The 26,264-nt window shown below is 40.7% G+C and overlaps 1 protein-coding gene across 2 annotated transcripts in view; it reads right to left on the bottom strand.

Moving 5' to 3' along the window:
* The window catches only part of ryk (receptor like tyrosine kinase), a 69,324-nt gene that overhangs the window by 26,897 nt on the left and 16,163 nt on the right, over positions 1–26,264 (bottom strand). For both annotated transcript variants that reach the window (XM_088616630.1, XM_088616631.1), the window contains exons 2-7: positions 8,546–8,667; positions 7,396–7,495; positions 6,693–6,824; positions 4,811–4,870; positions 3,622–3,766; positions 2,853–2,953 (exon numbers count right to left, since the gene is read on the bottom strand). In XM_088616630.1, the coding sequence (XP_088472756.1) occupies positions 2,853–2,953; positions 3,622–3,766; positions 4,811–4,870; positions 6,693–6,824; positions 7,396–7,495; positions 8,546–8,667 (660 nt within the window). The remainder of the gene's footprint in view (positions 1–2,852; positions 2,954–3,621; positions 3,767–4,810; positions 4,871–6,692; positions 6,825–7,395; positions 7,496–8,545; positions 8,668–26,264) is intronic.

Genomic DNA, 26,264 nt, shown 5'->3' with positions numbered 1-26,264 from the left:
GTCCCGATGGAAGACAATGTGTGAAGATCATGGGAAATACTTTGCTAATTGTAGTGGCCTTCATACCAACCGGAGGGGAGATGTTATTAGTTCTGGTCTGTACTTACTCCCCTGTGTCTCTTGGCTTTTGGTCCATCTGGACCTTTAATCACCAGTGCTCATTGGTTCCTGCAACTGCTCTTATTGCTGCTTTTCTTAGACATTTTATTTAGGCCCAAGTGCAGAGCGAAGTCCAAAAGAGGACACAAATCATTCACCAGTAGCAAGTGGCAGATTAGCACACAGTTGTCCAAATCCAGAAGCAGATCAGATCTTTGTATGGTAGGATTGTGTCAACGCCCAGAGATGTTGTTCCCACTATTAACTTTGTTTTCATTTTTTCAGTCTGCCACAGTGTTTCATAGGTCTTCAATGTGTTCACACTTACTGTGATTTTTATATCTACTTTCTGCCGGTTTGTGCATCAGTAGATTTAAATAATTTAAAATGTGCTTTATTAAATCACAAAGAAAATGAATTTAAAAAGAGAAACACACATAGCAGTATTCATCCCATTTAATCATATTGTGAACAGTATAAAGTATAAAACTGTGACTATAATGTTCTCGTTATAATTGTGATTTCTCATTTTAGAAAACTGCTTCAATAACAGCTAGTCGCATACAGAATTTCCAACTGATGGTTCAATGGGAAAATATTACAAAATGTTAAGTCAGCTTTCAAAAAATAGCACTGCTTTAAGTTTCACTAGATGGCAGCAAAAGACAGAAATAGCCTAATTCTTTTTATTTTGCTTGGTACTTCTGTTGATTTTCTTGGTTGGAAAAAATGATAAGCTTAAATGAATAATTTTAAAGGGAAAGACAGACCAAGCATACTTCTGAAAATCAACCATGGTAGCTCTCATCATTACACTACAATGTGAAGGTGACAACAGCCTCAGATTAACTCTTGTGTGTTAATCTGAACAAACATGAATTTGTTCACATAAATTAAAGAAACAGAACGAACATTCTGAGTTGGCAGTTTTTTTGCAATGTTATATTGTTCTGTGGAGTGTTTATAAAGAGGTTAAATGTTTTTTTTTACTATAGTAAAGTGTTATCATATCTGATATGAAATAATTAATAGATGGATACATAAATAACCGCAATCCTGGCAGAACACTTAGTGTGTGTCTAGACAACAGAACAAGATAATGAAAGCTTGCGATAAAAGAAGACGTTTGTAAATACTACACACAGTATGAAGGATCACTCTTTAAGGAACGCAATCCTTGAGAAACAGACTTCTCTCTTGGGTTTCGAAAAACAGTAACAGCAGTGACAGCCACAAGCAAAGAATTTTCGCTCATTACTGTGACCTTCTGATTCTACTTTAGCTAATAAGATTGCATGTAACCATCTTATTTGGGGAAGGAAATCAATACGTGGATTAAATGTTGGTACCGAAGAGAAAAGAAGACAAAATGCGGGAAGGACTGAAAGTGTTGCTTGTTTCTGCCACACAGAGTATGAGTTTGTTAAAGGAACCATAGAGGATTTTTTTTATGAAAGCTTTTTCTAAAAATGGAGGCTCTGTGGCCATCAGAAAGAATCAGTAGCAGTTAAATTCTTTAAGTTTCCTTAGCAAAGTCCTCAGCAATATATCAGTGGCTATATTCTTAATTTAACAGCTACTCATGATGTACTGTGAATTGTATTGCAATGAAGCTTGCTCAGACAAAGACGAATGGTGGCACATCCAGTCATAATGTTACATCTACTGTATGTCTTAGAAAACAGCATAACAGCTGTTAACAGAGTTAATATCAACAGCAACAGGTAAAATAGACATTGAGATGTGATTGCTGGATTATGCATGATAGTGCACCTTTCATTGCCTGCCCAATATCCTGTCTAAAATATCCAAACTGAACTGCAGGATGCTCTGAATCTTAACTGTGGCATGGGCATGTCTCCTGCAGGGCTACAGGGTCTTGGAAAGGTAGTTCTAGCAGCAGGATCTACAAAGGTTTCTCTTTATGTGCCTTCAGTTCTCCCAGGCTGCTTCATGAATACTGCACTGCAGCAGGCTGATTCCTACTATACAAGCCCACTCCTTCTAACAGTGGATGTGACCGAGGAATTACCAATCTCCCTCTCATCATATATGATCACGCACAGAAAACGTGCATGCAATCACGCACACGACTAAAATTAACATTTTGACTGGAAAAACAACTGCGTTAAAAAGCTAAAGTGTAGTGGCCAAACAGGACCCACTTGAATGACAGCGGTTTAAGCACAGGCCTCTCACATGACATGCTTGATTTTCAAGCAGCACTGTTTGCCCTTTTTCCCCCATTTAAACACACAATGCAACATTGGTTTCCACACAGGTTGGGAATAAAACATGTCAGAAGATGTTTCTATTACATCATCACAACGATAAGAAAAAAAAAGAAAATTGCTCTCGTGCGCCATCATTTAGAATGTACAGCACTGAAAAAAACAACAAATCGCTGGAACAAAGCTACAACTATAATTACAAACAAATAAACTTACTTAGGGAGTAAAAATTCTAACGAGGGTTAAGTATTTTTGGGATAGAGAATCTTAACACAACGGGTTATGGCCATGTGGCACAACCTATAAGTCATAATGTGGAAACTTAAGTACTGGGATTCTGTAAGAAACGGTTTGATGTGGTTTTTGGATCGTTTAAGCTGCAATACACCAAATATGCAAGATGGACCAAACGACTTCCTCTAGTTTTTATCCTTTCTGATGTTCCGTACTCTAATATTAACACCAGGAAGAGAAACAGATCAACCGCACAGGGAGAGGGGCAGAGCGCACAGAAGCTCTTACTTGTCACGGGGGTGGCGTTGTTTGGGGTGTCTGCTCTCAGGTACTGTGTGGTCTGCGTGGACGGCTGGGACAGGCCTTGGGAGCTGCCACTCTCACTCACGCTGCAGAACAGGACACACAAGGGGTACACGCACACAGTCAGCGGCGCGGCCCATCCCAGCTGCATGCCCACTGCCGAAATACCGAGGAGGCACCAACGCTGGGACGAAGCGTAGCAGTGCAGTGTGAATGCACCCTGGGTGGACAATGCGGTCTCTCACCTAAGACCCAAGCACAACGGTTTTCTGTCTGTGCTAAAGTAACAGCATACACTGACCTTCGCTGTTAACACACAATTAAACGGAGCTTAACGGGATACAAAAACACACTGAAAAGCCTAACTTGTCTGGTATCTGAACTTCCACGACGCACTGATATAATCCAATATGTTACGAAAAGGAGACACTAGGTCTGACCTTTTCCTGGAAAACAACAATTTCAACAGGCACCTGATTCTATGATGGAACCTTTCATTTTTGACTTTCTTAAAAACAAAATACAGAACACGTGGAAGGCTAGCACAGAATACAGGGCCTCAGGGTAGAAAAACCTCGACAAAACGGGTTCATTTCTAAAAGCATGTTTCATGCGGCCCATTTCGTAGATCACCTCTTCTTCCTGCAATGAAATTAAATCTGAACAAGGGTTCGTGCCGAGATCAGCCTAACCAGCTCACCACAGAATTCCACAGAAACCTCCGTCGCCACTGAGGCAACGTCAGGCTCCTTACCTGTCATCTAGCTCCACTCTCTTCATGCTGTGCAGGTGCAGCACTGCCAAAATAATGGCAACCAGGAATATGACTGCACAGCAGACCCCCACGCTGATGTAGAACACGCGGGCGGATGTGGTCGGTGTCGCATTGACGCTCTCGTCTGAAAAACAAGAGTCGTACAAGGTCACTAGTGTACAGGGAGCTCATCTGTCCTGAGCACTGTAAGAGTACAGCTCAGAAATTCCATGTGGTTTCACACTCCATAAGCAAATCCGAATCCACGCAATGCTTGTTCTACCAGTAAATGTTTGATTTTCCATTCCGACTGTGAAATACCTCGCTTAGGAACAAGGACAGCATACCTGCTGTCAAGGTGTAGCAGATGAAAACATTTGGTAACCGTTCTTCGAAATTCTGGAAAACGTAATTCATGTTAAAAACTACCATACTGTATAAGACAGAAAAAAAGAAAGAAAAAAGTTCTAAAACTTGAGTTGTTTAGAATTCTCCTAAGGTGTAAAATGTTTTTCGCTTCGTAGGTTGAACACTAAGAAAAATGAGGAAAGTACATCTACAACGCATAGCTCGTAAAACATCAACTCTCTTATAGAGTTTGAGATTAAAAAAAAGTAAGCCAGCAGACTGAACTGCACAACCTCAGCCTGATAAGGCACTATAAAGCTTGACACAACATGCTACTCACAGTCAAAACAGTATGCAGTACTAACATATCTTTTGTTTTTCACTTTAATGTCTATTATTTCTTTGGCTAATTATGGCTATACATGTATAGCATCTAATTTGGGGGTGTACATTTTATTCTGGCAGGATACTGTATAATCAGCAAGAAGCAATTCCACTTAAGGCTTTGGGATATACTGATTTGTTCCTGCAAGCTTCCAGTCCAGACAATCAGTTCATTCTGTGTCAGCCCAATACATTACAGGAGGCTTTCACTCTACAAATTAAATTCTCTGGTGTCCAGTGATTGAAATCCAATGTCTGCACCCGATTACATTCACAAATATCATATTATACAAAGAAGACATTCACCGAGACAACCAATTACTGAAATATGCTGGTTCTTAATGCATTAAGCACCAAGTCATTAAAAAAAAAAAGAAAATTGCAGAGATTCAAAGAAAAGCTCTTCTGAAAAACGAACACGCCGTGTCTACCACAGCGAAAGGACAGATGAACTTACAAACAGGCCTGTTGATGCTCTTGTTGGAATACTGTGGAATCTTTGGTTCCTGCTCAACGCCTACAAATAAGAAACAAAGAATAAACATTGAAGTAATTTTCATTTTGCAGTTTTAGAGATAGAGTAATAGCTATAAATCATGGCATTATATAAAATAACAAGTAATAGGTTTATTCCATGCTGAAAAAAAGAAGAAAGAGAACACAACGTTTCGTCTATGGAGCCTTCTTCAGGTGTGAAGGCGGCTCCACGGCCGAAACGTTGTGTTCTCTTTCTTCTTTTGTTCAGCATGGAATAAACCTATTACTTGTTCCTTTGCAGCCTACGCATGCTGAAGCAGCTCCCCACCTGAATTATATAAAATACCCTTTTAGTGACTTTGGCTTCTTAACAACAACCTGCAATGGAAACCTGTCATGAACTGGTTCCTTATTTTGCCAGTTAGATGGTTTCATATTTTAACCCTTTATTATTCCAGTGCTGCTCTGGTGGGGTCTGCGTCTATAGTTTTGGAGTAGTCTTTCTGTTATCAGTAATACGCAGTTCAAATTTAACCAATGAGCAAGAAAAGAATATCTGATGTCTAAGTTTTGATAGTGCCTTTGTCAAAATGGGAAACATGAGGAGGTGATACTTTACTGTCTGTCCATCCATTTTCGAACCGCCTCCTCCAATCGAGGATTACAGGGGAGCCAGAGCCTATCCCAGCAGGCAATGCAGGGTACACCCTGGACGGGAAACCTACTGTCATCAGGGCTTAACAAATGATCTTCTAAAGGATGGAAGGACCACCCTTAAAAGGATGGACTCTATGCTCAGCACTTACCAACATATGGAAAAAAGGGAGACACGTCGCAAGTTATGAACTAAATATCAATGTACTGTTCATCTTTCGGATGGCATCTGACTAATTATAGGATCGAACAAATAACCTTGCTCCTTTCAAATAGAGGCACAGGCCAAAATAATCTGACCTAGATAATGCTGGATGTAGACCCGGGTAAGATTTTCTCTCAAGGAAGAGCTCTACCTTGTTTTGTGCTGGACTCTATGTTATTCCTATTATGTGGAAATGGACTGCAATTGGGAAATAAGAGATTGTTCAAATGAAAGTACACAGGCCCAGGGGTTGTGCCTCTTCAGATCTGGAAGAGATGTGGAGCTGGGAAGCTACATTACATAGCCAAGACATTTTAATTAGCAATACTGTTGTAAACTGAAAAAATAAATAACACATTCCATTTCTTCAGGGTATAACACTTTTTCTAATGGTTTTAAAACTTGTTGAACTGGATGTCTCAGAAGTGGGAAGGAGTAATTCTAAGGATTTTTTAAAAAGATCTCAAGGACTTTATTGTTGAGATCAAACCTCAGACTATTTTTATCTTAAGAAGAATGAATTCAGATAATCGTTTACAGCCTGTTGCTTAGAAGCAACTAAAACGCCCTTAACAGCACTAATGATTTAATGACGTCTCACTTGAAATGTCTGATTTGTTTTTTGAAACTACTAATTCAGCTCACATGCTGAAAAAAAGCAAGCAATGAATTTATTGTTGGTCTCCTTCAACACAGCATAATAAACCAAGCATGACGACCCAGTATAATTATCCGCTGTCCCAAACTGCGAGAGCAGAACGAAAAACATATGACCGGTGTAGACTTTGTTTTCACCCGTCTGCCAGGGTGCACCCTTACGACCAGCTATCTAGTGCTTTTATTAAGAAAAACCGTAATAAAAATATACGAGGTAATCTTTTGAGTAAGCGGGTTAAGATTTCTCAAAGATACTTTCAAAGTGATTAACCTTTGTTACACTTCAGAGAATGCGGATACCTGCAGATCTATAAAAAACATCACTTTATCAGCCCTGGAACCTTACGTTGGTAGCACATTTTCCTCCTCTTGAAGTTGAGGACTGTGAAGTTATTGGTGTTAAAGGTCAGGTTGAGTTGCACAGTGAGGATGACTTCAGCATCCACTTTCCCCGAACACAAAAGGTCCACTCGGAAAACTAGGCAGAAGAAAAACAGCTCTAGCCTCAATTCTTACAAGGTGAGTGACATGCAGCACCTACAAAAGCAGGTTCCTGCTTTCAATATGGAGAAGAGTATACAGAAAAACAAAATGCATAGATCCCTATTCACCTCTTCCATTCATCAAAATATAAAAACAAAACAAATTGGAACAAACTGGAATTAAAATTCCAACTCAGACCCTTGAACAGTCATTTAGTTATGTTCTTTCTCTGAAAGCTCCTTAGAAGGTTTAACATTACCCACAAAGAAAACAACATCATGTGCTAAGCGTTTGTATAACTCTCCCTAGCTAACCAACTGTATTATTAAAAATTACAATAAAGATCTATATATCAGGCTAAATTTCGTGTGCAAATTAAAAGTTTTTTACATTCAAAAGTTGTATGTAGCTTAATGATTCAAGATGTTCCCTGTAATACTGCTGTCAAATCTTTTCCATAATGTCTTTGTCTGTATCCGATAATTTTGTTCCATACTGCATAATTTTCATACAATTACTAGAAACTGCCTCCAAGAAATCAGGAGAAATATCTAGTGTCTGCTGACCTGAGAGGGTCCGAGGTACCTCGCCCTGAGCAGAGATGTTGCACTGCGGTAGGCTCATGGCTGAGGGATTGTCCACTTGAAACCCAAGCTTATAGTCCACCTGGGGTAAGGACAAAGGCAATTCAAATATTTACAAACCACTGAAGCACAATAACCAAATCCCCTTTCCCAACACAAAAAGTAGCATGCCAGGAGCACATACCAACATAAAACAGGTATATGGTGGCAGAGGACTACAAACTGAAGATCTGTCTTTACATGCTATGAGATCTCCACTGACAAACTAAAGCCTACCTGAGGCCCCACCACATTTACTCCTTTTAGCTAAAAAAATATAATAAAGACTAGTAGTCTAATGTGGGCCTGTTATTAATCTAGACTTTCAATCAATCTGCCAATCACAAGTGTTGGGAAAAGGTCATTTTTAAAAGTAATCTATTACTGTTGCAAGATAAACATGTAAAGGATTGCTTTTTAAAATTAACAAGAAGCTGGGGGAAATATTTTTTACTAGTTATCAGTTATAGTAGTCCTTGTGGTGTCTGTGTGTAGCTATTAGGCAAAGTAACAGCCTTTTAACAGCAAACACCAAAAATGTTTATTTAAAAAAGTAATCCCTTAAAGAAGTAATCAGTAATTGTAATGGATTACTTTCCCACTCTGATCACAAGTTCCAATCTTGCCTCTGGATGGGAGGTTTGTTTGCCTAAAGGTCCACACATTTACAAAACAGAAATCTGCCATTAAACGCCGGAGTTTTATCATTCGCATCTGGCTGAAGGATGGCTGAACGTTTTGATTCACAGTGTCTTTGGCATGGGTCACAGTGAGACTACTTACACCTTGATCACTCAAAGAGGAGGCCCAAACCCCAAATGCAGTAACTCCGAAGGTGCATGAATGGAAATGTTACTTTCTGTGCACATCGACCATTTGAAAAGAAAACCGTGCTCTTTCTCGTGCACTTTCTCGTGAAAGAAAACCTCGTGAAAAAAATACAAGCAGCGTGATGTCTATGGTCACGTAGGCTGTGGATAGAAACGGTAGCACGAGGAGCAGTGGTTCACAAATGTTCACAGCTCACTTCTCCCTACAGGAGGAAACCCTGCCCTCCCTCGTGTCGTAAATCACCGGCAGCCCCGCGCCTCACCTTGCTCTTGGAGTGCCACGTGAAGTGGAGGCTGTTGGTTTCGCTAGGCACTGGCAGGACAAAGGAGAGGGCGTAGTGATTGATAACATCATCCCTCACGTAGTACAACTCGGCATCGAGACCTAGAGCAAAAACAGAAGCAAAGGTTCAGCACGTCCTGCCCACCAAGCTGGTCCGGCAGCCCCTCGTCCCCCTTCCACCATGTTTTTGAATCGAGATAACACACCGCAACCCCTTGTGAAGAGGCTCCTTTCAAACAGTGAATTCTTTTCTTAAAATATTTTGCTCGGCCATTCATGTCGTTGCAATGCTAAGGCCACTGAAAGACTCCGAGCAGCTTCGCAGAAACTCAAGAGACTGAACAGCCACCAGCTCAGATACTTTGATGCTTAATCATTGACATGAACTTGGGTTTCAGCAAGACAAATATTTAGCATTAGGTTAATTGTGCACTTCGTCTGCCTTACTTTGTGAAGTAGCTACATAATCTATACTGTTTTAGGATCAGCAATCTGTTCCTATACATTAGACAATCTATACACAACATAGGAACAAGTAATAGGTTTATTCCATGCTGAAAAAATTTTTTCAGCATGGAATAAACCTATTACTTGTTCCTTCGCAGCCTACGCATGCTGACGCAGCTGCCCACCTGAACTATACACAACATATCACTGTATACAAGAGAAACAGTCAACTGTGCAACTACATATAGGCTAAATATTACAGATTCAATCTATATCTGAAACTTTAATACCACGTGTGCATCGAAACCAATTATATGAATATATTGTAACCTGAAGCCAAATGCCTGCTGTCTTGATGTAGCACATGATTTTTTCATGCTTCCAATTTTTTAACAGACGTAAAAAAAGTATTTTGAGCAAATACTGTAATACTTGTTTCATTAGAGCAGAATTTCTGACATTCATCTTCTGAATAACCGAATAACTGAAGCATTATAAAAAATAAAGACAAAACATGATAAATGGAAGGTAAAACACCTGCTCTTTGAAAGAAAGTGTCTTGATCCCATTAATCAGATAAATGAAGGTGGAATCCTATTATATTCCCATCAAAGGGAAACTGTGATTCCAGAACACTGAAAACATACCGGTTCTCTCCTGAGCTCTCAAAGAGATAAAAGCTGCCTGATTAACCTTTCAGGCAAAACACTGTACAGGGCATCTCCTAACATCAGCCCTGCAAGTGTATTAATCTTCATAAACCATGTTCAAAGCTTTTAAAAATGATCAGGGAATTTCCCACCTAATTGCCTGTAGGCAATTATTCTAAAAGGACTAATAGATTTCTTTTTAAGTTTCTACAAGTGAAAACATCAATAGAAACTCTAAGAAGCTGTCAGGCATTTTGAAAGCAATCAGTACTGAACACCTTCAAAGGCATGAGGAGGCTCGGGTGTTTTTATAAACACAGGTACTGCCCGCCTTTCAGGATAGATGAAATCCTAAACCACATTGGTAAAAATGCTTTACTTTAAGTACATAACACCGTATGTAGTACAAACCTTCAGATTTAGGTTAAAGATCCCAATAAATCACATGCACATTTAGCAGTACTTCTGGTAACGATCTCAAGATGGCTATGTACAACATTCACCCAATCACTGTACTTCTCAGAGTCAAATGAGCTACATTTCCTTTTGCTGGGGAATTCAGATTTCTTCTGGGAACTGTTAACACACACAAAGCAGACAGAAGACTCGTGACATAGACTGATGTATCGCAGAGGACTAGCCATGACTTTTCACATTCCTACAGTGTCCCGTCATTTAAAAAAAAAAAGTTATTTTTTGGCCTAGGACATTCCAGCTCCGCACAAGAAAGAGTACGGGGAGCTCACGGAGTGCACCATTACTTGCAAATGACAGCCACCCCCCCACTCCCATCCAAAACTCTTGATTTAATTAATCGCCTACCTCATGTTCTGCTTGGCATGGCTGTTTTTCTCCATCTCCGCTCGATGGAATCGCCAAAGCTTTGATATTAATTGAGTTTAGAAGGAGGGGCAAACAGTGAAGGGCTGCAATGGGAGATTCGGAGAGGGAACAACTTACTCTCCATTTCTCGTTTCAATCCTGCCAAACCCTTAACCCCGCAATGAAGTAAACAAGGTACTTGAGGAAAAACCCGAAAAATCTCCAAATATTCAAAGTAATTAAGAGCAACAGCTAAATCCCTGGAAGCCGCAGGGTGAGATTCACGTCGCTGATAATTGATTGTGCCGGTAGCGCCCCTCAGGTCTCACCCCAGCTCCTCGTCAATCTGCACTGCTCGTTAATTCTGCCTCCGTGTCGCTGCCCCAGCCCCTATCACCACTCGGCTCTCAGCTTTCCAAAAGGAGCAAAGGTCAGCCTTTTCACAAAGTAGAGACGCAGTGCGGAGAGTGACCCCACACCGGGAGCTGAGCTCACCCCTTAGAGAAAGGGCAGCCTTTTCATACTTTCTCGATACCTGGGTTCCTGACAAATTATCATGGGATTGGTAAAAACGCATTTACAGGGTTCCTCAAGATTTTATCTGAGGCAGAAGTACACTGCTTGAGTTTGACTACGTGATCATGAAGTCCAAAATAAACTGCAGTCAAGAACCAATTCTGATGACCTGAGCTTTTTTTTTTCAATTTCTGACTTTTCGCAGGATGTTTTTTTAACAAGCCATTGCCAGAAAAAACTATATTACAGCTCCTAATATCGCTTACTTATGCAGACAAAGGATACTGTAGGTATGCTTTAGTTTAGAACTTTTTAAGACCATTTTAATTCTTCTCACTTCAGTTGATAAAAAAAATTGGCTTTCACCACATAAATTTAAAAATGTCTTTTAAACACTTCCAATCCTTAAACCTGCTCTGACATCTCAGTTTGAGTGCCATAGGTTTCAGATTTCCGCCTCCTTCTGAGCTAAGCAGCAGAGCAGGATACAGTATCCATGCAGGCCAAGCCTGGTGGTAATTAAAGAACTGCAAGCAGAATCTAATCCTGATCACTTTCCTATTGTGCACTTTTGCCACCTCATTTACAGGCAAAACCTGAAATAAAGGAGCCATTATCCTGGAGCTAACTGTGTGAGATCAGATATCATTCCATACAGCCCCAGTGCTGAAGCTCTTCAGTTTAAAGCCAATCAAGCACAATCATTAGACCTGTCCTTGAGCTGTTGAGCACAGGAAAACCACTCATTTCAGAGGCGCTGCATACATGAAGCAACCTGCACTTCACTTGTAGACACAGCAGTTTCCTTAACTGCACACCTACATGAGGACTCTGGAGGGAGTTCCAGAACAACAGCAGGGCCGTGTTTTTCCCCTCCCATATTCAATAATACAGGACCAATCCACCCATTATTAGAAAGCTAATGCACAATGTGGGATCACACCCTGGATGGGACAACAGCAAAAAACAACTGAATAATATACATTCAAAACCTTCACTGCCATTGTTTGCCACTGCTTTTTTAGGCAACAGTGCTCTCGAAAAACATTTTAAATTCTTCTGAAATCCTTTGTGTCTCTAACCCATCCCTCTCTAATTTTCCATTCTCGTCTGCTCGTTTCTTTGTAGTGGGAAACTCCCAAAGTGTCCCGAAAGCCACTTTCTCGCTTTGTCATTTTCTGTCATTTATAAACCAGAATTTGTTCTGTCCTTTATAATTAAAGGCTGAGGGACAACCGACACTAGTAGTTAAAAAAAAATACACAGTGAACGTATAAAACTGCCTCACACCACTGAGAGCATACCACATTAAGAAACGGAATTTCTCTTTACAAGACTTGACCAAAACATTAAAACACTACAGGCATTGTTTGTTCGACCATGTGGCCTAAGGAACATTTGGTGTTTTAGGCACTACCAGCTTACTAGAAGAAGAAACCGTTTCAGCAGCTTAAAGAGAAAACTGCAGTGAAAAGCCAGCCGATGCCAGCTGATGTTGTAGCACCACAGAGTAAAGGAACGGCCTTGCAGGGCGCCAACTGCTCCTCTCGGCCTCATCAGGAGAGACTGAGGCAAACCGTCTGCCAGCGCATCCCTGTTTTGTGTCGCTTCTCTGCAGACTTTAATTCCCTTTGATGACTGCCTGCATGGTAACAGAGCAGTTGTGTACGGTCTGTCCCACCTTGCGCCATACACAACCAGGATAGGCTCCAGACAGCCTCACTCCCTAACAGCGACAAGATACTTTCTGACAACAGTGTGGAGGAGTGGCTAGGGCTCTGGACTTGTAGCTGGAAATCCGAGCAAAGAAACTAATGCCGGGAAGGAACACCTTTAATCAAGTACTTCACATACAAAGGTTGTGTAAATGGGTAAGAGCACAAGTTACTTCAGCTGTAGCTAAAAATACTCACTAAATGATTTAAATCCTCACACTACTTGGAGCACATACCACACAAAGAAACAATTTCTCTTTACAAGCCTTGAGCAAAACAGTGGATGGATGACTGCATGACAACACTCCTTGGAGACACTGAACAGAAGGTGGCAGCATTGCAAATCATGCCACAGAAGTCAACATGCTGTAACTCTCAGCTTTCAACCTCCGTTCTTTACATACCCAGACATTTATTAAAAATAAGCCTCAATGCTTAGCTTAATGACTGTAATAAAAATTCTGCCTTACAAAACACAAAAGACATAGCCATTGGTCATCACAAACCCTGGAGCTCTCCAGACTGCAGAGACTAGGAGAATATATCAATATTTCCTGTTGAAAACAATTCTGTGCACAGATCCTTTCAGAGCTAAATTAGGGGCTTGCAGCATTCGAAGCAAACCTATACAGTACAGCTGTTAACATGAATACCTGCTGTATCAATCAAACTAAGCGGAACAATTAAAACTTTAAGTTATGTTATTACACGTTACTGTTATTGTTATTGTGTTACTGTCTATTGTCTTATCTTCTGTCCTACTTATATACTGCACCTGAGTGACTAATGAGAAACACTTTTCATTATACTATGCACCTGTTTTAAGTATAATGACAATAAAGTTGAACTGAATTGAAAGTTGAATTGAAAACTTTAAACCAAAAATTAGCTGTATCATTAAGCACATGCTAAATCATTAAGCCCTTATTTTTCAGATGTTTTGGGAGGATCACTGTACATTATTAACCGGCTATATACATTTTTGATGCATTATATAGAATAGATTTCCAAATGATCATTAAGAAATATTGCCAAGAACTTAAACAACTAATTACATTAATTTCTATTTGAGTAGTCTCATCTACCTGTTAGGCGAAGCTGCGCAACATTGACTGGTGTAGCATTTCAAGAATAAAGCTTTAAATATTTAAATATTCAACTTAAGATTATGGAAGCAAATAGTAGGATTCTAGACATGTCAGCAAAAACAAAGGTATATTATTGAGCCCCTATTTTACTTGACTTAATGCCTATGTATAGAAACAAAGACATCATTGAAAATCTTCATTTGTGCTCAACTACTACACAAGCTGTTTAACTGAAGGACAGCATGACTAAGTTTGGAACGGGACAGGGTTGACTGTTTTCTTTGGATCTAGCTTATGAATCAGAAAGATTAATGTCTTCCAAAGAAAAACTCTCATTTTTCAAAATCTAGAAAAGCCAAGAATGTCTGCTGGAAGTGCATGCTTACAAATGCCACAAATCACATGACAGGAACCCAGATTCACTTCCTGCCTTGACGTTGAATCAGCACAGTTCTCCCAACCACCACTTCATTGGAGTCAAAATCAACTGGAGAGACAAAGAGACTGAGCCCAAAGATCTGCTTTAAATAAAAACTAAAGCACAACCAGTACCATGCAGCATGCCTTTCCTTTCCATTTTCACTTTCCAATTGTAATATGAGCTGGCTTCATAACTCCCCACTGATAGCTGATGTGTGGTGAGCGTACTGGTGCACAATGGCTGCCATGGCATCATCCAGTTGGGGCTGTACATTGGTGGTGGTGGGGGAGTCCCCATTACCTGTAAAGCGCTTTGAGAGAAGCCATAGGTATAAGAAAGTGTTATTATTATTGTTATTATTAAACAGTGCAGCCGCTCTGAAATCAGTCCAGAGAAGAGTGACCAGAGTTTAAAAGGATATCCTACACTGAGTCTTGAACAGAGAAGACTAGGAGAGGATTTCATTCAAGTCTTCAAAGATGCTGACAAAGCCAACTCAATATACTGCTCCAGTATCACCAGTCCAAGCCGAACCAGGGGACACAAGTGGAAACCACAGAGAAGCGCACTGAAAAGTCAGAACAGGATGTACTTTTTTTTTTTGCTCAAAGGGAGTCTGGAACAGGCTGCCCAGCTATGCTGTCAAAGCTGATGCTCTGGTTTCTCTCAAGAAGAGGCTGGATGAGATTCTTGAATTGACTACCTACTAGCAACCAGAAGAGCTAGGTAGGCCAAATGACCTCCTCTCGTTTGTAACCTTTATGCTCTTACGAAACATTTTTGGACATTAGACACAGAAACTAGACCAAGTTTCTACTCATCCAAAAAAAACAAGAACAAGAGCAAACAACGTACTGTAATGAGGCACTGTTCGATATAGTGTACATCCAACAATGCTGGTCTGGACAGACCAGAACAGAACAAACAGCTCAATAGGTGTACAATGATACTAGTATCACTGCAAAGAGTACCTTCAGAAGAAAATTAACACTATACAGTTTACTTAGTAACTAATATAGCCTTCATAATACTATGGCATTTTTAGGACCAGAGAGATAAGAACCCCCTGCATCCTGCAATTACCGGTTATACCATACAGAACATAATTAACTCAGATAACATTTGATCATTTAAAATGCATGTCAAATTTCACTAAAAAGGAGTTGAACAGTGAAAATATATATCTTTTCTTAATTGTTAAAACAAATGTGTTAAAACTGCTGTGTTTGAAAGAAACGGTTGGGCAACAAATTTAGATGAAACTATCACAATGGCACACAAGCTAAGATAAGCTTTTCTAACGGGAATATAATGCGATAACTCCAACATCAACCAGGAAAACAGGAATAAATAATTCCAGCCCAGCTCTTCAGATAATGGCAGTTCTCTCCTACACGAGGAGAGATAAAAAGCAACCGGCACAGCCCCTGAAGGAACAGGCTCTTCTCCACAAAAGCCTCGGAGCAGATTCAGCCACTGCTCTTAATAACGACAGCTTCTCAAAGCTTTAGAGTTCTTCCTCCCACAGCAGGTCCTATACTTACAGCCACTCACTCATCCACAGAAACACCGCAGTTAACTACAGTTTAATTTTGTGAAGACAAATTCATGCAAATTGGACGTTAACCTGAAGAAAAGGAATTAAGATCCACTTCCAGCGCATCACTAACAGCCCCAGAGCCTGTTACTCCACACAAGCCCTTTAGTTAAGTGATTCGCTATTGTCTGTGCCTGGGCTGCATACTACCAGGAAAGCATTTTTATGTTTAGCAATAACACAATTACACTACGATTTTAATAATAAACTTTATTTTATATAGCGCCTTTAAAGGTGGCTTCTCAAAGCGCTTTACAGAATGACAACAACAATAAATAAAAAGAATACATAAGATAAAACGCAATTACGATATACAGAGGAGACCGTGAATGGTGGTACTAAGAAAAGCCGAGGGGTGAAGAATGGTTATTTAAAAATAACAAATATAAAAAAAAGACATCCATTCACGTGTTCTTAAATTTAATTTAAATGAGGTTTTTTCAGTGCTCACTTGCAACGTCTCTTTAAGCTTCAGTCATTCCGCTCCCGCGCTAATTCGGGTTCGATTATTCTGAACAGATTTCACAAATACACCAATGAAAACTCGTGTTCACAACCCAAAAATAAAAATCACGCAGAACCCTCAAGGCAGATCACAGCAGCTTTTTTTCTTCAACAAAAAAAATGATCCAAGGGTTCAGTCAGGACCGCAGATGGACAGTTTTGAAAGGAATAATGTGAGCTTGTGGAATTTTGGGGTAAATACAAAAAAAAATCTATGAGAGGAACGTTTTGTGGAAAAACAAAGGAGCCTATTGAAGGTGGAACGGCTTGCTTAACCAAATCTTAAGATAATGCGCGGGGAGTTGAATAAAGGACACTGAAGAATGGAGCTCCCATTTGAATTGGAAGCTCTGAGAGCTGAATGGCAGGAACCTTTTGTTTAAGGACAAAATGTGTTTCAATGAAAGGAAAGCTGAAAGCAATTGATGATTATCATTCCAGAACAGATAGGATTTTTTTTACCTTTTTTTCCTGACCTGCTTTCAGCTCAACATCACACTTTTTTTGGTGTGTGGAGCATTTTGTTTCTCTATGGGCACTTTTATAAAATAAGCATAATGGCTGGTTTACTACTTTACTGTTTAGAGCTCCATCGGTCATTTCTCTTAAAAATCTGCAGTCTAGCAGTTAATGACGGTCTTGAATGAAAGGACACTGAATTTTAAAAATATAATGAAATAACTAGGGTTGATGTGTAGCCTTAGGAAATTCTACTTTTATATTTTGTAGTATTAAAGATAGTTTTATCATTCTGATACACGTCACTAATTTAATTATACCAGTGTAGTCTTTATTCTTTATTACGTATTGATCTCACATGACACTCAGTTGGGGTTGAAAGGAATCTATAAATAATAAAGTGATTGTATGTTTAAAAAGCATAGTTTTTTTTTAGCATTTCCTCTGATTCCATACACAGCTTCTGTGTATACGCCGAGAGTATCTGTTACAGATAGTAAAGGCTACTCAGCTCCTGCTTTTTAATCTAGGAAGTACCTGCTCATCTACTTCTATTTATTGACCCTAAAATCTAAGGAATGGCTTCAAATGTAAAATAGAATGCTGCAAATCGTTAAATGACAGGCAACTTTCATTAACCAGCTGTACTTTCGGGATTGCTGAAAATCTCACCCCGACTCCAGCATGTTAAAACATAATGGCGAAAATTGCCCCTGATGCACAATGTCCTCATGGGCCAGCCCCCTCTTCGGTAAAAGGTTCAGATTCAATCGCAGTTGGAGGCTGCAGTCAGTGATCCTCTCTTTCTCCCTCAGCCTCCCTATTTCTGCACTGTCAGCCAGGGCCTGTTACAAAGGCGACCGCTTGATGCAACACAAACAGCAAGTGAGAGAGCCCTACTCAGCTTCTGGGATACCTCTGTTTCCAGGGAGCCTTACCTGGGGGTCTCTTATTTCCTAGGGCTCAGGGCCTCTCAGGGGCCAGGGGCCACAGCCTTTCTTCAGCTGCATGGATAACCAGGGAGGGAAAGCTGTGCGTGGGCAGTGCCCAGAGTCTCTCTCCACCCCAGGGACTGGGAGACTGGGAGACTGGGAGACTGGGAGACTGGGAGACTGGGAGACTGGGAGAAAGCCTGTTGCTGGTGCCCAGCACCGCTCTCTGTACAAAGGCCACAACCTTAACACCACGGCTTCTCACCACCCCGGGGCCTGGAAGGGTGAGACAGACTGATCCTGTAATAACACAACAGAGGCTACAACCAGAGCAGCCTCACTGACTTCGGTTTATTTGTTTCGCAGGCCGCCAGCAAGCTCATTCAGCATCTTGCAGCAACCCAGCATGAGTGAGGCAGCAGGTAATGGAGGGCAATTAAGTGAACAATAGATTCCTGGAAACCAGACGACACAGCTGCCCTCCAGGACCAGAAGTGATTGTCACTGGTACAAAGAGAGATGACGGAGTGATTTCACCGGGAGAACCTATCCACAAACAAGCCTGGGACGAGCAGTTATTTAATACTGGGGGAGGAGCCAAAAGACCCCCCCCCTGGGGAAGCTAAACGATGACACCCTCCCCCCTCCTCACCACATCCCAGCTACTGCTCTTCCACAGGCCACTGCTGAAAGGCATTTCACTGCCTGCAGCCACTGGCACCCTGTGGAGTCCCAAGTGTGACTGCTTAACCACCTCTCCATGAGGAAGCAGCACTTTATGGTCTCCCTTCAGTGCAATAAGGTGGCTTGTAGGCAGCATTCCTGACAAGACTCCCTGAAAAGTCACCGACAATACTGACAGGAAAAGAGTTTCACGCCATGCAATCCCACCTGGATCTTCATACAACCATTCCAGTTTCAAGACATCAGAAGTGGTGCTGGTTAGTAATTAAGTTAATACAGAGAAAAAGCAAGATGGCCAAGAAAACCCATCACTACTTTACCGAAAAACATCAACTGCATGCTCTGCTCTGCCTTCGCAGGAACATGTGCAGTTCTACACAGGGAAACCGTCTCCCCTGAAATCCTATTTTAAAAATCAATTTACTTCCCAGGCTGGAGAAATCTTTGATGAACTATGCTATATTACATGCAAAATGAAATACAAGATAAAAGATGAAAAATGCCATTAGGCCATTTATTCTAAGATACTACTACAAATAAAGATCGTATTGGTAGCTACCCTGAAAACATAAATACCAGAAATCATAAAGTGGTTTCTCAAGGGTCAACTGTGGATTAGAGTAGATTTAAACCTATTTAAAAATACCACACATATACCGTAATCCCTTTTAATTATTTTGTAATGAAAAATATTTCTAGAGCTCGCACATCGTGCTTAACGATGGGTTCTGTAAAGATTAATACATTGTTTTCAGCTAGACAATCTCTAAATTTCTTCTACAGATGCCTTCTGTAACTCACTTCACTCTTCTGAGTGACTGCATTGTTTAACTTTCCAGCTTAAAAATATCCACTGGTTTTAATTCTATGAGAAGATTGTGGTGTTTTGTTTTTATACTCCATGAAATCTGGCAATAATAACAGACTTCTTTTGCTGTGTTACTCTCAATACTGGCGCTCTCCAAACCTGAAGCAAGGGTACTGAACTGTAACAGAGAACAAAGCTTCCCCTCCCAGCACATTCTGGAAAAACTGGATACGCTGTTGCTCAGTTCAGAAAAGATGGAGACGCTAGCGAGTTTACTTAGAATTCAGTGTCCGAAAGCTAAAGAAAAAAAAAAACAACTGCTGTGAAGTTTTGTTGTAAGCTGTAAGCTGGCCTCAAAACCAATTTTGGGATCATTCGTTTTCTAGTAACTAGTCGTACTCTCAGCTTTCATTCTGACCTCCCTTGTTACTGGTCTGCACACAAGGATTTCGCTAATTTCAGGAGACATCCACCCAAATTGCTCACTGACTTCCCACAATGTTTGCATTAAGACTGCTCTCTGAAAAGGCTAATAAGATTCCTTGTGCATGCCTTCGAAGGCAGTTCGGGGGTCTTGCAACGCGCTGGGTGATACAGGCATTGTTATGACTAGATGGAACACCGAAGGGAAGTCCCGCAGGGTCTGGGGCCTACAGTCTCTCCCCAGGTCACTAATTAACGTGTGCTGAGCCTAGCAAGCAGAATTCAGCTACTCCATTCCTGAATGAAGGCTGACTGATGTCTGCTGCCTATGCTGACCCGAAACCTTACAATGCTCACCTTGGACAATAAATCTTGTCGCCCGAGTGTTAAAGGACGCGTTAAAGAATTTAGGTGAAGAGTTTAAGTTGCTGTACTTTGTCTTTTCTAGGAAACTCTTGATGGATATTAATGGAATACAAGGATGTTAACAATTTATCACTTATGTTTACTCAACACCCCTGAATCTAGCTGCCTTGGCACTCCGTTTTCACAAGGTCTTAATCTTGAATGCTTATGTAGCCAGAGAAACCGTTTTTTACCCTTTACATAAAAAGTATTCTGATGGAACTTCATACAAAGTGTAGATGTCTCCTCTTTTTTTAAAGCCTCCTTACATTTTCAAAGACAGGGATTTAAACTTAAACAATAATGCCTCCCCTTGTACATCCTGACCTCAGTGTTGCTGTAGATACAGCTGTTCAGAGACAGAAGCATGAGTTCCCTTTCCATATGTGAAAAAAAACCCGAGTTCTCACTACACAAAACTGTTATTTTGTGAATTCAAAGCAAACATTATCAAGCCCGTTTGATTCATTTGACAGTAGCACGCTCCCTGGAGAGGCTGAGAATTTTGATGAAACACAACAGAAGGTTACGCATCTTGCTTGGCCAATCACCATCAAACTGGCCCGTCCTCAAGGACAGACTGCTCTATCAACGGGGGGAAATCTCTCTCCCCTTTCCAGCTCACTGCATCAACAATTGTAAAGTTTTATTTTTACCGTAACTAGCTAAACTTGCTAGTTATGGGTTATGTTATGAGTTTCTAAGGCAGTTGTTAACCGACCACATTCTGCGTGCAATGGTTTAAGATCCTCTCTTTTGTGTCTGGTTACACATTTGTCATAAGAACAGCGAGCTTTAGTTCACTTCCATTAGCAGAAGCAATGAAATTGTAGCTAACCTGGAAGCTGTTAACCCCTCAAGTCCTTTACCTTTACCGCAGACTAATTCTGATGTTTTCCATATGTTTATAATGCCACCAAGTGAGGTTTTGATAGTAAATGTATCACTGTGACAAATCCAAGTTCCACACCCAGGTTTATAACCTCCTGGCTCCCAGCTAGTGCCACTGGAAGCAAATCCTAATTTGTTCGTACTGTAGTTTTAAACTGCATTACAGCTCATTTAAGACCGAATCAAACCACAGGTGGTGGCAGTTTAGCCTCACCAGAGTACCCATAAACAGCAACTGAAAACATGACAAAGGCGACTTCAAAAATATGCCCCAAAAAAACAAAATGCTGCGATATCAGAACATATTGCTTCTTTTATCTCAGCAACATCCCCAAAAAATCTATATTTGGGGGAAAAGACCTGGAGCTCCCCCACGCAGGCCTTTGTTGCCTAAATGTGGCAAAAATAACTAAAATTCAAATTTCAGCAGGGGATAATGACAAGTTGGGAGACTTGAAATTAAAAATGTTTCAAAACCATTTTTAATATTGGTCCCTAGAGTTCTAAAGAATACTAAGATTTTAGAAGCCTTATCCCATACAAGGTAAGATATAGGGCTCAAATGCAAATACATTTTGTCAGTTACCCCTGCCAAAAGTGAATTAAGAGTTCCTGAAGTTCTTTCAGGAAAACTAATTGAGTTGAATACTCATACACTAGCAATGGTATTATCTACGCTGAGCCCACGGTGATATTTCTGGTAAGAATTACATTCTCAGTTTAGGTTGACCTCTGCCAAGTCACAGGCCGGAGGGGAAACCTTTTGATAAAATAATGACAAACATTTCTGAACTCGGAGGGGCCAAAAAAAAGCCTAGCTGGATTTTTTTTTAGGAAACTGAGAGACTGTCAGGCATCAAAATACCCTTGTTCAGGTTAGGCTGGTGTGGAATGACCCGTACCCGAAACAAGTGAGTGACACACAATAACAGCCTTCTTTCCTAGGCATGAACTGCAGCTTTTATCTCCTCATTAAGTGGAGACTGTTTATTTAAGCCAGGCTGTTCCCCAGCCTTGTACCTGTCGATTTTCCTGTACTTCCACAAGCACACAGCCTTTACAGCATTGGTATAAAATCCGAAAGCAAGTCCCATCATGCCGGGGAAGAAGAGGCTACTAAGCAACTCCTGCTTGGATGAAAGAGTTAACTTATGGAGGGGCGGATGCAAGCTTTTCCGAACACAACTTGACAAGGACCGTGATGTGGAGCAGCTGGAATACCTACTGGCTTTGAGATTCTGAAAAGGATTATTACTATACTCTCCTAGAGGCACACTTGAGCAGTGCTGTTAAAACCGCTGTCAAAGAAACAATTTTCTACACGAATACTGGCTCGCGGCAACATAACGGTCAGAAACATTAAATCTGAGAAATCCGAACAGCAGCCACTAGCTTTCTCATTATTTTGATCCACCTTCATGTTTACTGCAGGTGAAGCTTTGAAATTTAGGCTGTTTTGAATATGCCTCTAGCCAATTCTGTCTGGAGTCTACCTAGAAACGTTTTTGATTTTCTGTGCTGCAGATTAAGCAAAGCAGCCAATTTTTTTCTCATATGTAAAATCAATACATTTCCAAACTGTGATCAGGATGAACTAACAAAAACAGGTCTCTTCTTCCCTGTAATTTTTTGGCTCAGGTCTGTTTCTTCTGCAAACAGAGATAATCATCGCTGACTACTGTACCAAAAAAAAACAGTTTTTCCTCTGTCCCATGTCTGGGGCAAAATACAGACCCAAAATGAAATGAAAAAAGGAAAGTTTTATTTTTCAGTCACTTTGGTGTAATACCCTCTTCATTATACTTCGAACACAGAGCAAAACTGGCCAAGAATAAGAAACTAAAGATAAAAAGCCTTCTTAACAAATCATTAGACCCTGATGTTTAAACTTCCCAGGTTATAAAGAATTAGTTATTAACTTCATGTCCACTGGTTTATGTACTGAACCTTCAAGGTTAACATTAAAAGGCACAACTGTATAAACTTCAAATTAAACCTGCTTTGCCTTTGACTTATTTTCATTAATACTGTAGCCAAAAAATACAAAACATCCATGGGGGGAAATGTCAAAAAGTCCAGATGGCAAAATAATAAAACTTACAGCAATGCAACAGCCACAGATTACGAATTTTATGTGCATCTTAAGACTACTTTTACATACAATGTATTTCGCTACCGCACTAGCCAAGTATACTAGATAAACCTTGAACATAATTGGAATTAAAGTTGTTTATTGTTAGTTGTTAAGTTGTTTAACTTCAGGACTTCAATTTAAATTTAAGTTGAATGTTTTCAGAATGGGATTATAACTCTTGGCTTTCCATCTTTATTTGAGATGTTATGCATTTAGGTCTCATTCTACACAGTTCAACTTTCAAAAATGGTTACAGCTGTGTTACTATAGCTTAATAAAGGAGAAGTTCTATTTTTACCACACAGAGCCAGCACAAGTCGCTGCTTTCACTAGCACCCTGGTTATGGAAAGATCACTTTAGAAAATGCCTTTCAGGACAAACTGCTCTAAGGAAGTGGTGGTAGTGGTTTGAATTAGGCAGTCAGGCAAGAGGAAAGCATAAGCTCTGAGTAAATTGACAATATCTGCAGGCTAAAGGCAACTCACTTCTTTTTCATTTACTGTTCTCTTTGCCCTTTCCACAGCTTACTGACCCATGCAAGACAGCCCTTATTACAGCCCTGGGCTCCCCATAGAGCAGGGATCTGCCCTTGAGTGGTACTTGTAGTCAAGGCCCCTGCACTGGAGACCTCTAAAATGGCTTTTCACTGCTGCCCCGGAGGTGTACTTTTCTCCACCAGCCTGAATTTCACAGGACTTCCTTCATTTACTGAAAAGCACACAAACCCAGCCCTCTCCTTGCTTGCAGGATTTGCCTCAGTTCTGCTCCTTCGCCAAACACTGACCAGGACTGACAGAAGCATGAATAATTCAGTTAACAATCCTGTACAAGCCCTGCCCCCTGCCCTTGATTGGCCAAATTTGCAAATTATTTTATTCATCCCTACTCGCAACAAAGGTGCTATCTCATAAGCATCTTAAAAAATTTAAGGCATACATATGGATAATGTACACACCTGCCTAAGGCAGCAGCCTTAGCAGCTTCCAGCCCGATTCATCAGATCTCAGAAGTTCACAAAGGCCAGGACCTGGTCACTACTAGCATGAGAGATCTCTTAAGAAACACTAGGCTCCTGCTGCACGTGGCACTGGCAGACCAATAGGTGGCGCTTTTACAAACCAAACCCCCAGTGACACAGTGCTGCAGGATGTGTCATCCTTTGAGCGAGTTAGACCAAGACCAAGGTCTGGAAAACTTGACCATTAAAGATCCCACAGCACAAATCAGGCGCTAACCACAGTGTGCAGACCCAATTTCACTCTGGGTTTATACTATCTGGCCTCGTTTAAGTTCCCCCTTAATACAGATGGGTAATGTTCCATCCTCTTACTTCTCTACCTGAGCTTCTGCACATCATTCAGGTGGGGGATGCACTTCAGTGGCGCAAGACCCGTGTCCCCTCCTATACATATAAAGAGCCATGCGATCCTTTGGGACAAACAAAAAGCATTATGGGCAGTAGGAAGAGTAGCATTACATGTTCCATTGAGGTTCCATTGAGGCGGAAACACCAGGTTCACAGGCTCTTTACACACTGAACTTACACCAGCAAAAAAGGGGTGCTGTAGGACCAAGTGGTAGAAATGAAAAGGCAGATTCATGGCGAAGACACAGTTACATCCCCACAAGCCGTGATTTATACTATCACCCTCCAGCCACAGTGTCATAGCAACGAAAGATAAGAGGAGTCTTGCCAAGCAATGGTAGTACTCCCTAAACTTTTTAAAGCAACATTCCGGCCACTTGCTAATGAGCTCCGAGATAGTTTCCAAATGTGGGAAAAGACATGTCAAGACTCAAGGTCACCAGTAAGAAAGGCAATTCTTTGTTCAAGAGCCCGCGTGCGCCAGAGAGCAAGACAAGGCGAGACAGCAACGTCCTAACTCCTCACAAACATCTGGAGATTGTACCTCACTCCTTCTCTTAATGGACTCTTAAGCAATCTGTACATGTTGTCTGAGGGAGTACAAATAGACTCTATTAATCTGGAACTGCTGAAGGAAAAAATAAAAACATGACAGTGCATGAAATCACAAAAAGACTTATCACTCTACCAAGCTGAATAACTTGGAAAGGGCAAGAGCTGGATTCCATCTCGAAATGCCATCTTTGAAGTAAGTTGAAGACAATGAAACTGAACAGAAAAAAAATCATTCTTGACTTTGCTAAAATGCGAAAGTCGACTAAACAGTTGTATGGAGAACAGGGTAAAACATTAGGCTTGAGGGGAACTTCGAAACCACTGTGGAATGCATTTGATATAAAGGGTTGCTTTGTAGACAGAACAAAAAATGAAACCATAATTAAAATAACAAAATAATACATGTTGGGCAGGAACACAGCAGCCAGAAACTTTAAAATAACAGAGAAAGTAATGCATGAATAAATAATTGTAAGTCGTCAGGGTTACGTGCCAAGAATGCTAATCGGATCAAAGTTAATCTAATTGGCAGTTTTAACACGGAGGGTAGATTTCTTTCTATTCCTCAACCTTTTTGCTGTGCTGTCCTTTTGCTCAGGCTCACGCCATTTCCTCACCTCACGCTAAGGGTCCAGGATCCACGCAAGGCGTGGGTAAAGCAATACCTGGCCTTTCAAACACACCTGAGGGGCTGTTGTGCATATCAGTGTGACAGGACAGTAGTACCTCTTTACTACAGAGGCAGCTTGGGTTGCACACAGTACTTGTACAGATAAATAAAAATCTAGCAACAAGCGTGTACTTCTCCAACCATTGTTCATATACTAATGTTTAATCAGTATTTAATTAATAATTAAAAATAATTGCATATACTTATATAGCGCTTTTCTGGACACCCCACTCAAAGCACTTTACAGGTAATGGGGACTCCCCTCCACCACCACCAATGTGCAGCATCCACCTGGATGATGCGACAGCAACCATAGTGAGCCAGAACGCTCACCACACATCAGCTATTAGTGGGGAGGAGAGCAGAGTAATGAAGCCAATTCATTTGTGTTTCATTGCCATCTTTTGACTACCAACTCTAGCCATTTAACAGTTCTATTTTCCTTTGGGCTTGATTAACGCTTACCTAAAACATCTCTGTACTCTGTAAGCAAATAAAATGTGGGCACAGATTTATTCAGCTTTTGTATTAGTGTGGAGTTACCTAATAAACATCATAAAACACCCCTGTGCCTTTTAACTCCAGTTTTGTAACTCTAATTAGCCAATTAG

Source organism: Lepisosteus platostomus, chromosome 2, assembly GCF_059453375.1.
Source record: "Lepisosteus platostomus isolate fLepPlt1 chromosome 2, fLepPlt1.hap1, whole genome shotgun sequence".
In the NCBI taxonomy this organism is placed as follows: domain Eukaryota; kingdom Metazoa; phylum Chordata; class Actinopteri; order Semionotiformes; family Lepisosteidae; genus Lepisosteus; species Lepisosteus platostomus.
Note: the sequence above shows the minus strand (reverse complement) of the source record. Positions and strands in the feature narration are given on the sequence as shown.